This window comes from Rana temporaria, chromosome 2, assembly GCF_905171775.1.
Source record: "Rana temporaria chromosome 2, aRanTem1.1, whole genome shotgun sequence".
Lineage (NCBI taxonomy): Eukaryota > Metazoa > Chordata > Amphibia > Anura > Ranidae > Rana > Rana temporaria.
The window spans coordinates 442,832,119-442,849,675 of NC_053490.1; the positions used below are offsets into that span (position 1 = coordinate 442,832,119).

The 17,557-nt window shown below is 43.2% G+C and overlaps 1 protein-coding gene across 2 annotated transcripts in view; it reads left to right on the forward strand.

Moving 5' to 3' along the window:
• Positions 1 to 17,557, forward strand: part of NLK (nemo like kinase) — a 249,330-nt gene that overhangs the window by 137,304 nt on the left and 94,469 nt on the right. For both annotated transcript variants that reach the window (XR_005747103.1, XM_040338431.1), the window contains exon 3: positions 7,990 to 8,045. Coding sequence is in view for 1 of the 2 variants with exons in the window: in XM_040338431.1 (XP_040194365.1) it covers positions 7,990 to 8,045 (56 nt within the window). In the remaining variant the exon portion in view is untranslated. The remainder of the gene's footprint in view (positions 1 to 7,989; positions 8,046 to 17,557) is intronic.

Genomic DNA, 17,557 nt, shown 5'->3' on the forward strand with positions numbered 1-17,557 from the left:
GTGGTTCTAAACGCTAAAGGATTTTTTATTTTATGGCATATTCTGCTTTAAAATATTTGTAAACCTCTGATTATTTAAATAAACTGATTAATACTTACCTGCTCTGTGGCTGTGCAGTAGAGTTGCACAGAGAAGCCGAACCTCCTCTTCTCAGGTCCCCCGCTGGCACTCCTGGCTCCTCCCCTGTGGTGATTGAGTGCTCCCTAAGGGGACTTGAACCCATTTCCTTGCTGTCTGTGTCTGTGACGCAGACAGCGGGGCTCACTTGGGGGGGGGGGTGGAGTATGAGAAATCCAAAACCTCATTCACACTGGCACTGTCAAACCTGCCTCTGTTTTAGAAGAGATTTCTAAATGCATACAGTGGGGATTGAAAATGTTGGCACCCCAGGTAAAAATTTGTATTAATGTGCATAACAAAGCCAAGGAAAAATCTCCAAAAGGCATCAAATTACAGATTAGACATTATTATGATATGTCAAAAAAAGTTAGATTTTATTTCCATCATTTACACTTTCAAAATTACAGAAAACAAAAAAATGGCGTCTGCAAAAGTTTGGGCACCCTGCAGAGTTAATATCTTGTACTGCCCCCTTTGGCAAGTATCACAGCTTGTAAACGCTTTTTGTAGCCAGCCAAGAGTCTTTCAATTCTTGTTTGAGGTATCTTTGCCCATTCTTCCTTACAAAAGTCTTCCAGTTCTTTGAGATTTCTGGGCTGTCTGTCACGCACTGCTCTTTTAAGGTCTATCCATAGATTTTCAATTATGTTGAGGTCAGGAGATTGTGAAGGCCATGGCAAAACCTTCAGTTTACGCCTCTTAATGTAATCCCCCGTGGATTTTGAGGTGTGTTTAGGATCATTATCCATTTGTAGAAGCCATCCTCTCTTTAACTTCAGCTTTTTCACAGATGGCATCAAGTTACCATCCAAAATTTGCTGAAATTTTATTGAATCCATTTTTCCTTCTACTCGTGAAATGTTCCCTGTGCCACTGGCTGCAATACAACCCCAAAGCATGATTGATCCACCCCCATGCTTAACAGTTGGACAGAGGTTCTTTTCATTAAATTCTGTGCCCTTTCTTCTCCAAACGTACCTTTGCTCATTCCGGCTAAAAAGTTATATTTTAACCTCATCGGTCCACAGAACTTGTTTCCAAAATGCATCAGGCTTGTCTATATGTTCATTTGCAAAGTTCAAACACTGATTTTTGTGGTGAGGACGTAGAAGAGGTTTTCTTCTGATGACTCTTCCATGAAGACCATATTTGTACAAGTATCTCTTTATAGTGGAATAGTGTACCACAACTCCAGTGTCTGCCAGATCTTTCTGGAGGGATCGTGCAGTCAAACGTGGGTTTTGAATTGCTTTTCTCACAATCCTGCGAGCTGTTCTGTCTGATATCTTCTTGGTCTTCCAGATCTTGCTTTAACTTCCACTGTTCCTGATGACTGCCATTTCTTAATTTCATTCCGAACAGAGGATATTGACATCTGAAAACGCTTTGCTATGTTCTTATTGCCTTCTCCAGCTTTGTGAGCGTCAACTATTTTCAGTTTCAGTTTTCTAGACAACTGCTTAGAAGAACCCATGGTGCTGATTGTTGGGGCAAGGTCAGATGAGTCTGGGCATTTAAAACCTTTGAGATTGACATCAACTGGTCTTCCCAGACGATGATTGAGAACAATCCATGACACTGGCAGGTCTCAGCTTTGCAAAGGGGGCAGTGCATGCTATAAATTCTGCAGGGTGCCCAAACTTTTGCAGACGCCATTTTTTTGTTTTCTGTAATTTTGAAAGGGTAAATGATGGAAATAAAATCTAACTTTTTTTTTACATATTATAAGAATGTCTAATCTGTAATTTGATGCCTTTTGGAGATATTTCCATCTTTCCTTGGCTTCGTTATGCACATTAATACAATTTTTTACCTGGGGTGCCCAAACTTTCGATCCCCACTGTATACAGTAAATCCATGTGATGTTTGTTCATTGGTGTGGCTTACACTGTGTGCTTTACCTGCGTTTAGGTGCAGTCAGTTTTCAGGGCCGGCCTTAGGTGTTCAGGCGCCCTGTGCGAGCTAATCATGTGGCGCCCCCCCATCTTCAGCCCTCGCCCCCTGGTCACCTAAACTGACTTGCCTTTTGGTGGACGGTGCGGCTTTGCATTTAAAAATGGCGCCGCCCGGCGCTTAGACGCCCCTGCGCATGCACCAACTGCCCGAGAATAGCCAATCGTTTTCTGGCTTTCCCGTGCACCGGCGGCACATGCGCAGTGTGCCTGTCGGGGCCGGCAGCAGCCATTTTTTTCAGGTGCCGCAACCGATGCGTTGCTCTTCACCCAGTCCCAGGGCAGGGGGACCTGGCAGCACGCAGGGAGACCTGGCAGCGCCTGCTGCTGTGACTCATAGGAGTCGGACTCCTGTGATGATCATGTGAGTAACTGACTGCGACTCACATTCTGCAAGCTGTGATGGCTGCATGGCGCCCCTGTTGCCCATGGCGCCCTGTGCGGCTGCACAGCTCGCACACCCCAAAGGCCGGCCCTGAGTTTAGCCATGTTCAGGAAAAGCATGATTCTTTGCATCCAGGGTCTGATTAGAAACGCTAAACGCAGCTAAGCCGGGCTCAAGGCAGAAACATCTAAATTCTGGAAAAGTGATCTGGCAGGAATAAAAATGGTTTATAATTCCCAGACCACAAACACAAGAGTGCCAGTGGTATGAGGCCCTATATGCCTCTGTCCATACTCCTCTAGATCCAATGTGGCCCACAGAGGCTGCTTGGCCTCAACTGCAAACTCTCCTTGGTCAGTCTCTCAGTTATGCTGAGCATTGTGTAATTATCATTAATTTTTTTGTAAAAATGCTGTCTATCCTACACCTCCAATTCCAAAATAGTTGGGACGCTGTTTGAAATCGACATTAAAACAAAATGATTGCAATCATTTGAAAATCTCATAAACCAATATTTTATTCATAATAAAAATTTATAAACTGACAAAATGTACCATTTTAAGAAAAAAAATACATTTTGAAATTGATGGTCGTAACACATCTCAAAAAAGTTGGGACAGGGCTATGTTTACCATGGTGTAGCATCCCCTCTTCTTTTATCAAAGCTCTGTAAACATCTGTAAACATCTGGGAGCTGAGGAGACCAGTTGGAGTTTTATTTGGAGAGAAATGTTGTCCCATTCTGGTCTTATCTAGGATTCTACTGTAACTGCTCAACAGTCCTGGATCGCCTTTGTCATATTTTTTGTTTAATGATTTGCCAAATATTGTCAGCTGGTGAAAGGTATAGACCGCAGGCTAGCCAGGTTCTCAGATTACAAAGCCATGCTATTGTCATAGATGCAGTAAGTGGTTTAGCATTGTCCTGCTGAAATATGCAAAGCCTTCCCTGAAAAAATTGTTGCCTGGATGGGAGCATATGCTGCTCTAAAACCTGGATAAATCTTTTAGCATTGATGGCACCTTTCCAGATGTGCAAGCTACCCATACCATCAGAGATGCAGGCGTTTGATGTGCTGATAGCAGGCTAGAAGGTCCCTTTCCTCTTTAGTCCAGAGAATGCGGTGCCCATGGTTGCCAAAAAGAATGTCACTTTTCAATTCGTCTTGCCACTTTGCAACTGACCATTTTCAATAAACCTTTGCCCAGAGAAGATGGTGGCATTCTTGGATGATTCAGATATGGCTTCTTCCTTAAATGACGAGCATTAACTTGCACTTTTGGATGGAGCAGTGAACTGTGTTCACAGACAGTGATTTTTGGAAGTATTACTAGGGCCCATGCAATGATGTCAATCACAAAATCATGCCTGCTTTTAATGCAGTGCAGTCTGAGGGCCCGAACATCATGTGCATCCAATATTGTGTTTTGGTCTTGTCCCTTGGGCACAGAGATTTTTCCAGATTCTGAGTCTATTGATATTAAATACTGTAGATGATCTCTTGCACAGATCACGTACCTAGTATGTGATCCTGCACTTTCAGGTTTGGGGTGCGCACACCACCAGTAGCCCTCTCTCACTGTGACAGTAGTAAAGCACATATCAGTCACACATTTAACCCTTTGATCACCCCTGTTGTTAACCCCTTCCTTGTATTGGTACAGTGAGTGAATGTGCATATTTTTAGCACTGTCCACTCTATTGGTGTCAACGGTCCCCAAAAAGTGGCAGTGTTCCAACTGTCCTAAGCAATATTGCAGTCCCGCTATAAGTCGCTGATGGCCGCCATTACTAGTAAAAATAAATATATTCATAGTTGTAGACACTATGGCCCAGATTCTCAAAGGAGATACGACGGCGTATCTCCAGATACGCCGTCGTATCTCTGAGTCTGAGCCGTCGTATCTATGCGCCTGATTCTTAGAATCAGTTACGCATAGATTTGTATTAGATCCGACCGGCGTAAGTCTCTTACGCCGTCGGATCTTAACTGCATATTTACGCTGGCCGCTAGGGGCGTGTACGCTGATTTACGCCTAGAAATATGTAAATCAGCTAGATACACGAATTCACGAACGTACGCCCGGCCGACGCAGTACAGATACGCCGTTTACGTTAGGCTTTTCCCGGCGTAAAGTTACCCCTGCTATATGAGGCGTACATGCGACGTACCAATGTTAAGTATGGACGTTGTTCCCGCGTCAAATTTTGAAAATGTTACGTCGTTTGCGTAAGTCGTCCGTGAATGGGGCTGGACGTAATTTACGTTCACGTCGAAACCAATACGTCCTTGCGGCGTACTTTGGAGCAATGCACACTGGGATATGTCCACGGACGGCGCATGCCATAATTTACGTGGGGGTCACATAACATTTACATAATACACGCCCACATCTTCCACATTTGAATTAGGCGGGCTTACGCCGGCCTATTTACGCTACGCCGCCGCAACTTACGGAGCAAGTGCTTTGAGAATACTGCACTTGCCCGTCTAAGTTGCGGAGGCGTAACGTAAATAGGAACGTTACGCCCGCTCAAAGGTACGCCGCTGTACGTGAATTCGGGCCTATAACTTTTATGCAAATCAATCAATATACACTTATTGGGATTTTTTTTACCAAAAATATGTAGCAGAATACATAAATTAATGAAGATATTTGAATTTTTTTATTGGATATGTTTTATAGCAGAAAGTGAAAACTATTGTTTGTTAAAATACCACCAAAAAGCTAAATTTGTGGGAAAAAGACATACATTTTGTTTAGGTACAGCCTGGTCATGACGTTGGGTAAACCTTCTGGAGCTGAAGTGGTTAAAGTCTTTGTAATTTTATGTTAAACATTATTCAACAGTTTTTGATGCAGCTTTTAAAATTGAACATCTACCCATCTTTACTTCTGAGACACTACAAGATGCTCTTTTTATACACAGTCATGTTACTGACCTGTTGCCAATTAACCTAATTGCAAAAATGTTCTTCCAGCCATTCCTTGTTGCCCTATCCCAACATTTTTGAGACTTGTTGCTGCCATTAATTTTAAAATTCCCTTATTTTTCTTAAAATGGTATGTTTTCTCATTTGTAAACATTTGATATGTTTTCTATTTTCTGTTGTGAATAAAATATTGGTTTGAGATTTGCAAATCATTAGTCTGTTTTTTTTTTTCCGATTTTACACCGTGTCTCAACAGTTATGGAATTGGGGTTGTAGATCCCAATGATAGACAGCATCTCCATAGGAATTAATATGATTTTTCTATTTGTTTAGAAGGAAAGGACTGGGTAGGTTTACACGCTCTAGAAGGCATTCACTGCAATGGCTAGGGACCCACTGAAGGAGCCCTATTGGTGCAGCCTGAACTCTAGCTAAAGCATTAGGCTACATGTACACTAGCCTACCCTGACTGTGGCCGGACAAAATGCGGCAAAAACGCTTATCACGTTTTTGCCGTGATTTTGCCTTTCCCACTATCAGCGGTCAAAAGATTCCTCTCTTAAATGCAAATCTTGTGCGTTCAGGAGAGCAAGGTTTAACCTCAACTAAATGTGGTAGGTCTTAAACTATGCTAAAAGCCTATGTTTAAATGGGCTTTTATGGGGTGGAATTTAGAAACTTTGGCCAAAAAACGCCAAAAGCCAGGAGCTGCTAGTGTACATGAATGTAGCCTTATTTTGCATCCAGAATCTGTGAGAACAAAGCCTAGTTTAGTTTTGATGCTGTTGGGTAGAATCTCTTCCACATGTCATTCCATTGGCTATTTAAAAAAAAAACTCCCCCCCTTCCTGAGTTTTTATTGTGATTTCTTTTAAAAATACACTACGAGGATTGAAAATCTTTACTGCAACAGGGTTTTAAAGCTTCATGACTTTGGCAATGACTCAGTGGCGGTGCGTGTATAGAGGGCGCTTTAGCCCCGCCCCCTCTGGCTCCCGTACACGCCACTGATCACAATATACATAGATTCATGCATTGCATTGCACGAATCTATGTATTGCCGCCGAATATTCAGATGGTCGGCCCCCTGGTGAGCGCCTGCCATCTGAATAACGGCGGCTGTGGAAGTGCCTATCAGAGCCAGCGGCTCTGATAGGATTTACGATTACAGCCCTCAGGCTGTAGTCGGCTTCCAGATGCTTATCCTCGGGACGCACGGGGTGTGCGTTCCTTGGATAAGAGTGACAGGCGTCTCAGCCAATCAGGTTCACCAGTTCTGCTTACCGGTAACCTGATTGGCTGAGGCGTCACCGAGGGCGGGAGAAGACATCGAGGGACGGTAGAAGCACGGCTGGCCCCAGAAAGGTAAGTGCCAGGGGGGGGGGGGATTTTACAGGTCACAGTGGCAGTCAGCATTTTACTGGGCACAGTGGCTACAATTGCTAGGCACAGTGGTGACAATTGCTGAGCACAGTGGTAAAAATTGATGGCACAGTGGTAACAATTGATGGCACAGTGGTAACAATTGATGGCACAGTGGTAACAATTGATGGCACAGTGGTAACAATTGATGGCACAGTGGTAACAATTGATGGGCACAGTGGTAACAATTGATGGGCACAGTGGTAACAATTAATGGCACAGTGGCTGCGTTTGGCATGGCACAGTGGTGACAATTGATGGCACAGTGGTGACGATTGATGGCACAGTGACTACGTTTGATGGCATGGCACAGTGGTAACAATTGATGGCGCAGTGGTAACAATTGATGGCACAGTGGTAACAATTGATGGCACAGTGGTAACAATTGATGGGCACAGTGGTAACAATTGATGGGCACAGTGGTAACAATTGATGGCACAGTGGCTGCGTTTGGCATGGCACAGTGGTGACAATTGATGGCACAGTGGTGACGATTGATGGCACAGTGACTACGTTTGATGGCATGGCACAGTGGGGACAATTGCTGGCACAGTGGTGACAATTGATGGCACAGTGGTGACAATTGATGGCACAGTGGTGACAATTGATGGCACAGTGGTGACGATTGATGGCACAATGGTGATGATTGATGGCACAGTGGTGACGATTGATGGCATGGCACAGTGGCTGCGTTTGATGGCATGGCACAGTGGTGACAATTGATGGGCACAGTGGCGATAAATGATGGCACAGTGGCTGCGTTTGATGGCATGGCACAGTAGCTGCATTTGATGGGCACAGTGGCTGCATTTGATGGGCACAGTGGTTGCAATTGATGGGCACAGTAGCTGCATTTGATGGGCACAGTGAGGCTGCAATTGTTTTTTTTTTTTTTTTCGTTTGTTTGCGCCCCCTCAAAAAATTTTGAGCACCAGCTGCCACTGTTTGGCATCTTCTGCATGAAGTTCTCACACTAGAATTCCTGCACCATCCCATCGTGTCTCTTCATAACTCAAACTTCAGTTCTAGTTTTTTGATCCTTTACATGTGCACAGAGTAACTTTCATGGTGTTGTAAGCTATACGCAATGAAGACTTTGATGTTTGGGAACACCCCTCATAAAGCATAATCTCTATACGCTGTGTTATTGTCACTATTTTTTCTCTTATTGCAGGTACTCTCTGCACTTGACATTCTCCAGCCACCTCACATCGATTATTTTGAAGAAATGTATCCTTTTGTAAATGATGACATAAGGTATTTGTAGTAGAAATGTACAGATTGTATTATATCGCTCTTTGTTGGCATTTTACTTTTTTCTTGCAGCTTCTTTAAGATACCTGTAACAAGTAAAAAAACATACCTTAGTACAGTTCTCTTCAGTATAGCTGTATTTAGTAGAGCTGCAGCTCAGGAAGGTAAAATACCCATTTGAAAATTGTTAATCGGCTTTTCTCAGAACAGCTGCCATGTCATTATAGGCATCATTCCTCTTCTGCATGACCAGTGTCAACAGCTATGGTGTTTAGAGGGCTTACTTGAATGAGGACATCCGCTACCTTTCTACTAGAATTTAATTCTTAAATTGGTTGTTAACCCACTAAGTTAAATTGACGCTATCCTCTCGGTTTATTCATGTAATGTGCCCCTGTGTCTGTGCCTTAGAAAAAATGTAGCTATGAACCTGTTTTTAGAGTGTCAATCTGCGCTCACCTGACCCGCCGCCTCTCTTGGCCTGACAGCTGGAGCAGACGGGGCTGAGGATCCCCCGCTGACATCAGTCAGGAGGGGAGGAGGAGAGAGGCGGCGGGTCATGTGAGCGCCGCTCTGAAAACAGGTATATAGCTGCATTTTTTTTTTATAAGGCAATAAACTGAGAGGATAATGTCAATTTAACCCTAATTTCAGCAGCAGGAGGGGAGGGGGGCGGGCACTGGCAGGGAGGGGAAGAGAGAGCAGATGACGGAGGAACGTAAACCAACCACAATGTCAGGGCTCAGCAGCCATGATACACCATGGTCAGTTTACATAGGGGAGGGCAGGACCAGACAGAATCAGCCAGGTGTTACAGGGGGCCAAATAAGACGGCACAAGCACTGTGCTGTTTAACATGCTTTAAAGGAACTGGATCTTTTTTTTCTGGTTAAACAGTTTCAATGGCTCCATTCTGAGTTGCATTGATGTGAACAAGTACCACCGAAAACAATGTAATTTCCATGGTCATAGATTCTGTGACTCAAATTGCATATGAAATTGCAGTAGTGTAAATGGAGACTGAGTTGCCACTTTGTTACATCTTATTAGATCATGCTAGATTATGTTGTATTTAAATTGCAAAAAGATTTTATCAAGTCAGAGTTTGTAATTGTTTCAGCAATAGGCTTTATTCACACTGGCACCTGCAATTCAGTGCATTCAGACAGCATTTCTAAATGCATGTAATAATTTTTCAACAATGCCATTCACACTGCAAGTATAGGTGTGGTTAGCCGCAATTAGAGAAAATATATATTTTTTGCATATAGGATGCAATTAGAGCCTCTGAGGGCTGGTTATTATATTATACAGGATTTTTTATAGTGCCAACAGTTTTCTTAGCGCTTTACAGTATACAGCAACAACACAATTCAATACAAGAAGGGGTTAGGAGGGCCCTGCTCCTGTGAGCTTACAATCTAATAGAGTCCATTTGTGTGGTTCACACCAGATGCAGTATAGTGCATTTTTTTTATCTGCATCAAAAATGCACGTACAGGGTTTTTCATATTTTTAAATGGCACTAGTTCACACCAGTGCAGTTAGTTCCTGTGCAGTCAACAAAAGTAGAACCTGCTGCTTTTTTATTTTTTTGGTATGGGATGCAGCAAAGCGCATGCAAACGCACCAAAATGCACATTGACCCAAGACTTTAAAAGTGTCACAATAAAAAGATAAAAAAGCACTGGAATTCATTGAAAATGAATCAAAAACTCAAATGAAAAACAGGTATGCAAAACCAACCTTAAAGAGGAAGTAAACACCTACAAGAGAAAGGCATAATGAGCTAGTATGCACAGCATACTAGCTCATTATGTGGCACTTACCTGAGATCAAAACCCCTGAAGTCCGCCTCGGTCCCGTCTACCGCCGCTGCCATGTCCCCTGGAGCTGTTTCCTGTTTTCGGCGCTCCGGCGCTGTTATTGGCCAGGTGCATGCGCGCGGGACCGGCAGATTCTCGCGAATGTGCAAAAACACAGCATTAACCCCCGATAATGCCATTCACAAAAACAGCACGTTCAGTGCGCCTGCGCCGTCATCTAGATGACGGCACGCATGCACCGTAGACAGCGGTGCCCGTTTTTGTAGGTTAAGGAGATATTTCTTGCACCTACAAGTAAGCCTTAATCTATGCTTACCTGTAGGTGCAAGTTCTGTGGTTGGGTTTACAACCACTTTAAATGAGTGTAAGTGTAACAAAATTTGGCTAAACCTAGTTTAAAGCTCGAAATTTAGAAAAAAAAATGACCTGTTAGGCCTCAAATTTGTTGTAATGTCTTCTGCATTTAGAAAAGCTAAACAAAGGCGTGCCGGTGTGCATGAGGCCTATTATAATGCTTATTTAATCTATGCTGAGATACTACATATCTCATGGACTCTAAATAAGAATTCTAAACTGTTGCTTTACTAGAATTGAATTTACACTTCCCAGATAACTACTTGTGCATTTAGAAAGGCTAAACGAAGGAGTGCCAGTGTGCATGTGGCTTTTAGTATGATGTTTATGTAATGTGACTATGAAAGACTATGTATCACCTGGTCTGTAAATATAAATTCACAACTTTGTTGCTTTACTGAAATCAAAGTGTATCTAAACCCCAAAAACTAAATGTAATATATTGGACCATACCAGTTCCTAGAAGAGATGCCTGCATTAGTTTTCTTATTTTTGAGTTCTTTTTTCCTTTCATATAGTAATTCTAAAAATAACACTTTTGATGTCCTAGGGTGGCTATGATCAATCGTTGTGTTGAATCCGTAGTGGGAGTAGAGGTTGTCACCCAGCTCTGGCTTCAAGCATGTCTGCCTTTGGTCATCTCCTTTACAAGGGGGGTGGGGGAGAAGATAAGTAGCTTACAAAAAAAAGATTGCATTGTTTGTTCAGCTCATAGGAAATGCAAACATTTCTGGCAAGAGTAAGGGCCCTTTCCCACATGCAGACCGTTCAGATCCGCCTGTCAGTTTTTTCAGGCGGATCTGAACGGGCGCTCCATATACCTCTATGGAGAGTCGGATGTCAGCGGTGACATGTCCGCTGACACCCGATCAGCCCCAATCCTCTCCGCTAAAATGTGATGGAGGCAAACTCCATTTTGCATGCGTCTGGCGGATCTGATGAAAACAAAGAGACAGTTCATTTTAATCCGATCCCCCATAGGGGAGAGCTGAGATCTGACTGGTCCACCTCTGCACAGTGTGCAGAGACAGACCTGTCATCTGCCGGCTCAACGGGGATCAACAGAGCGATCCCCGCTGAGCAAGCAGATGTTTAAAAGCGGATCCTCATGGTATCCGCATGTGTGAAAGAGCCCTAACAGGTACATTTGGTACTTGCTAAAAAGGTTTTTCACCTGAAAAAAGAAAAAAACTAATGCTGGCATCACATCCAATAAGTGGTAAGCTGCATTATACAGTATTCCAGCTACCGTATTTATCGCGGTATAACGCGCTCTGGCGTATACCGCGCACCCCCAAAGTGGCCCCCAATCCTGTGGGAAAAAAAGATTTTTTGTTTTTTTGTACTTACAGTTTTGATGTCTTGCGCGGCGTCCATCTGCGGCCTTGTCAGGTCCGGCGTCCTTCTGCGGCTTCGGGTGTCCTCTTCGGCGGGTCCGGCGTCCGTCTTCGGCGGGTCGGGCGTCCATCTTCGGCGGGTCCGGTGTCCATCTTCGGCGGGTCCGGTGTCCATCTTCGGCGGGTCCGGTGTCCATCTTCGGCGGGTCCGGTGTCCATCTTCGGCGGGTCCGGCGTCCATCTTCGGCGGGGTCCGGCGTCCTTCGGCGGCGTCCTCCCGCTCGTTTCCCGCCACGACTTTGAATACTGCGCCCGCATATAGCGAGCGCAGTACACTCGTGAATCTTCGGGCAGGCTCGGGCGCCTCTCGCACTGACGTCCTGTACGCTCAGGACGTCAGGACGTCAGTACGAGAGGCGCCGAGACTGGCCGAAGATTCACGAGTGTACTGCGCTCGCTATATGCTCCCTGCTGCATTATTGTATTCTGACAGTGGTATGGCTCCCCCCCCCCCCCCCCCACTCTCCAATAAAAGCAATGGAAGGCTTCTGGAACTTGCTGGTAATTGCTTTGAGTGGCATGTAATCACACGTGACTTCTAAGTCTGCGTCCAGGGCTGATCACTGGTAAATTATTGTGGCATGAGTGATTACATGCAAGAGGGTGTGGTTAGCTGCGTGATCCATCAGCCTCCCATTGCTTTCAATAGGACTGCATCTCATAGCTAATTGCTGGAACCCCTACTGGGGTTCTTGCATGTAACTGCCGAGTGGGTGCATTTGTGAGTGTGAATGCACCCTTTATCCCCAAAAGGAGATGATTACAATGCCAACTGTTGAGAGTGCAGCACAAGCAAAGAGCACAGGATATTATCGGCCCATAACATGGTAGGAGAAAGTGTTTTTTTGGGGGGGGGATTGCACTTGTCAAACATTAATAAAGAAAACACTTTCAATTAAATATTCAACCCACAACAGTACGTGTGTATACAGTAAAGGACGATTGTTATACTCATTGTGGGATCTAAGGGGTTAATCCCCTGCAGTGTGTATAAAGGTTGTTTGATCCTGTATGCACAGATCCTCCTCTTCTTCCATTGACTCCAAAACATGTCCAGGTTAGACCGAGCCTTTGGAGTCAGGCTGCACATGCTCAATTTGGTGTGTATTGCTAGAGAGGTTTTTCTTCTTGGGAGAGTGCATGTGATCAGCACAAGGCCAATCAGCACTGTCCAGACAAAGGATCATGAGCCCTGCAGCCTCATAGGACAGCTCAGTACAGTATGAAAACTCCTCCTACAAGTGCCACTAGGAATAAATAGAAGTCACAAGACTGCTATATACTGCTGATGAGGAAAGGTATTTATCCATTGATATTTACTAAAATAATTGCATTTCCATGTTCTGTGTACTGTGGGAGGCCAGATATAGTGAATGCAGGGTCCTGGGCTTAGTAACACATACACATGGTTGCAGGAAAGACATTTGTACGGTTACCCTATCAACACAGACAGTGTCCCTGAAGACAGTGAATATTGCTAGGGGCATTGTTAATGCCTATACCAGCCACTAGTGATAGTCCAAGTTCATTGATCATTTTGGTATATCCAGCCTGCCCATACATGGTTCGAATCTCAGCCAGTTCCTGCTGAATGGCCGACCTTAGAGGTGCTATCTACCTGCCTCAGCGCTGTACAGGCGGGGTTGTTTGCAGTATACACACAGACATTTAAGGAACTGCTAATGAATCATAGAGTTATTTGAAACAAAGGCAGATCTACTCTATGGGACCCAGCACTTTGAAGATGCAGGTCTCTTTATTAGTAACTTTAAGGTAAGCATAATTCACTTAATTTCTCCCTATAGTCCCTGATCTAAACAATGTGTTTTCTAGGTTTTCCCTTTTTAAAGCTTTTGCCGTTTCCAAAGCGATGTACCTACGCTGTTATGACGTGAAGTAGGATTTTTTTTTCTAATTGTAAAATATAGCAATTCTAGTATTGGATTTATTTTATAATGCATAGAGTTTCTGCACGGCTGTGTGCTATTCTCATAGTTTACATTGTGCAAGCAGTTCCAACAGTGTGCCTCTGGAGATCATTGTAAGAAGAAAATGACTTTTAATAGTGCATGTGGTACCCGGGCAATACAAAACTGAAACAACTCAATTGGGAAAAACTGCTTTAGTTGACACTGATTCTTTTGATTTGTACTGTATTGTATTCTTGTTTTTAAATAATGACAGAAAACCCTTTAAATGTGTGTTCTTTGTAAAGGCTTTGATATGCTGTTTTGTTATATTTTGTGCCAAATAGAACATGATTGGTGAGGTTATAAAAACACGCCTCCTCCTGTTGTTTCTTGCTAGTATTAGGCCTCGTACACACGACCGAGGAACTAGTCGTAAATGAAACATTGTTTTCCTCGACGAGTTCCTTGTTAGGCTTGTCGAGAATCTTGACAAGCTTTCTTTGCGTACACACTGTCAAGACAAAATCTCATCGTTCTCAAACGCGGTGACGTAAAACACGTACGACGGCCCCACCCTTCTAAGCATGTGCGGGTTTCTAAGTACACACACGAACGTGTTTCTCGTCGAAAACCAGCCCGACAAGGAACACGACGAGGAAATTGAGACGCCCGACGAGGAAAAAGAGAACTTGTTCTCTTTTTTTCTCATCGAGTTCCACGACAGTTTTCGCGATGAAAAACATACACACGACCGTTTTCCTCGGCAAAAAAAAGCTCTGCCACCAAGTTTCTTGATGGATTCTGTCGAGGAAAACGGTCGTGTGTACGAGGCCTAACTGTACTCAACAGTAGAGCTGCACGATTCTGGTCAAAATGAGAATCACAATTTTTTTGCTTAGAATAAAGATCACGATTCTGGCGGCGTAAAATCTTTCACAGTGCGACATAAATATTGCAACAACCATGATTTTATTCTCTAGGTTCTCTACAAAAATATATATATATATATATATATATATATATATATATATATATATATATATATAATGTTCGGGGGTTCTAAGTAATTTTCTAGCAAAAAAAAGTGGTTAAACGTTCCTAATTTACATACAGAGGTCTATTACTTTGATGTAAAAGACAAATTGATACAATGTTTAGACTTAAAGGAGTTGTAAATGATTTTTTTTTCACCTTAATGCAATCTATGCATTAAGGTGAAAAAACATCTGATGTTGCCGCCCCCCCCCCCCCCCCGAGCCCCCGTTTTACTTACCTGACCCGTCAAAAGTCTTGCACGGTCCCGAGATCCTCTTCGTCGCTCAGCCTGGCCGCTGATTGGCTAGAGCGGATGGATTGAGAGCAGCGCAGCCATTGGCTGGCGCTGCTGTCAATCACATCCAGTGACACGGCGTGATGAGGGGCGGGGCCGAGTGATACAGTGAGCCGGAGCGCGCCCGCAATTACTCACCACCATGCGAGCTTTCGCATTACTTTGGTCAGTAATTGGGGGGGACCAGAGACAGCCATAGAGGGATTCAGAAGACGTGGATTGGGACCACTCTGTGCAAAACGAACTGCACAGTGGAGGTAAGTATAACATGTTTGTTATTTTAAAGGAACAACATTTTTTCCTTTACAACCGCTTTAACATTCCACTCATAGAATGTTTTAAAACTTGGCAGACTGCCCAGACTTTGACTTTTGATGGCTGAGAGCAGAGAGAAAATTCTCTGCATACCAAAGATTGGGAAGATCGGGAAACACTTTTGTCAAGATCGCAACAGGGAAAAAATTGCGATAACGATTCTTGACGATTAGTAGTGCAGCTCTACCCAACAGTATATATTTTTATTACAGGCATATAACACAATTTACGCAGCACTTTACATACTGTACATTCACATAAGACCCTCCCTCAAAGGAACTTACAGCCAAAGGTTCCTATCCTTGCATACATGCCCACACATTCTAAGGCCAGTTTGGAGAGGAGCCAGTTAACCTGCCAGCAAGTCTTTAGAGTGTGGGAGGAAACCCACAGGGAGAATATGCAAACTCAATGCAGATAGTATCTATTATATTGGCCAATCGCTCGCCTACCAATTTTAGTTTAAAACTCGTTTTACTTTTCTTGATGCACACAAGTTCTAATTAATGCCAATCATTGGGAAGCTCTTGCGGAAGGGGGAGCCATGACAGCCGCCGAGGGACCCCAGAAGACGTGGATCGGGGCCACTGTGTGCCAAACGAGCCACACAGTGGAGGTAAGTATAACATGTTTGTTATTTTTTTTTTTTTAAATGTTATCTTTAGTGTCGCTTTAAGGTCCAAGTTTCTAGTATACTTGCTGGCAGTGGAAAACATCCTTCGCTTTAGGTATTTTTATTTTTATTTTATTTTTATCCTAATCGAATATTTTCCATTTACAATTTTTTTTGGAGGGTTGCTTAGTTTTTTTTTCTGTTTGTTTTTTTAAACACTGCAGTGGTTTATATCAGCTTGGTTATGGGGAACAGCAACAGATTGAGGTCCCATCTGTAGAAACAATTGCAAATCATGACTTTTAGTACCAGAGCTCTGTAGAAAAGAATAAATATGGGTTTTATAATTATTGGTTGACAAAGTGTGGTATTTATGATTGTGCATTTCTAAAATATGGCACATTTAGAAGCATCTGAAACATGGGCAATGTAATCTGTTTTTTTATATCGATGTGGTAATGAATAAATGAAACCTATTCTTATAACACTAACCATCCATAGACAGGAACATGGTCAATGTTTTATTGTATTTTGGAATTGGGTGAGTAAAAATCATGTGTACCAATATTCTAATTGTTTTTGATAACGGCCTTCAGATTCTGGGGCTTGTGTTCTTTTGCAAAAAAATGGAAGCCATACGAGAGAATAGATTGGATGTTTCCTATGCGTTAGATAAAAGAATTGATCTGTACCCAGGCATGGGAAGGTTTTCATAAGCAACATGTATTATTTAGGCATCACTTGTGGCACCCTGTAGATTTTGTGTTCTGAGTGACAAAAAGCAATTCTGAGCAGCAGAAATTCCTTGTATTGTACAATTGAAATCTATGTTTGGTAATGATCTTTTCCCTTTTCATTAGGAAAGGGATAAAACAATAATCTGTGTTTTCTGCCTTTCATGCTTGGCAGGGAATCTACCCATACCTTTTGGGGAAGGAGTGGGAAGTGGAGCGGGTGGCAGGGTTTCTAAGTTTATTTATTTATTTATTTTATTTTAATTTTTTTATTATGAAGGCTTTACTAATACAGCAAAAGACACAGTAATACCCGTACAAGTTGTCAACTCCTCAGGCATATACAGAAAGATCTGTATTAGTCTGGTAAAGACAATATTCCATGTGTATTGTCTCAGCAGTCACAATAAGCACATGATAAAAATAATGAAAAGTCAATAACATGCCTTTAATGAAATCCTTCAGGGTTTTCCTGTTTTTAAGGTTTTCTATTTTAATCTAGATTTTAAAATTGTCGCTCTTTTTTTTGTTTATAGCGCAAAAAAAACACAGAGGTGATCAAATACCACCAAAAGAAAGCTCTATTTGTGGGGGAAAAATGGCCTGGTCATCGATAAGCCAAATCTTCCGGGCTGAAGTGGTTAATGCAGTGCAGCAGCCCCATCTAGATACAGCGATGTTGCAGGAGTGTCTCGGCTGCCTGGGACACCCCCTAACCCCACCCCCCCTTCATTGACTGCATCAGCAGTTTGGAGCCATTGGCAACCACTGCTGTCAAGCGGCCAATGTTGAGAGAAGGGACGGGCAACAGCTTTGTCTCTGAATGGACACGAAGCTGTGGCTTGGGTGCCACCATAGGAAGCTGCTTGCTGTGGGGTCACTCAATAGGAGGGAGGCTTTACAATCGCGTTGAGTAAGTGCAAGTGTTTGAATCATAAGGTGACTAAACAGACCTGTAACAATAAACCTAATGCCGCGCACACACAACCGTTTTTCATGTCATGGAATA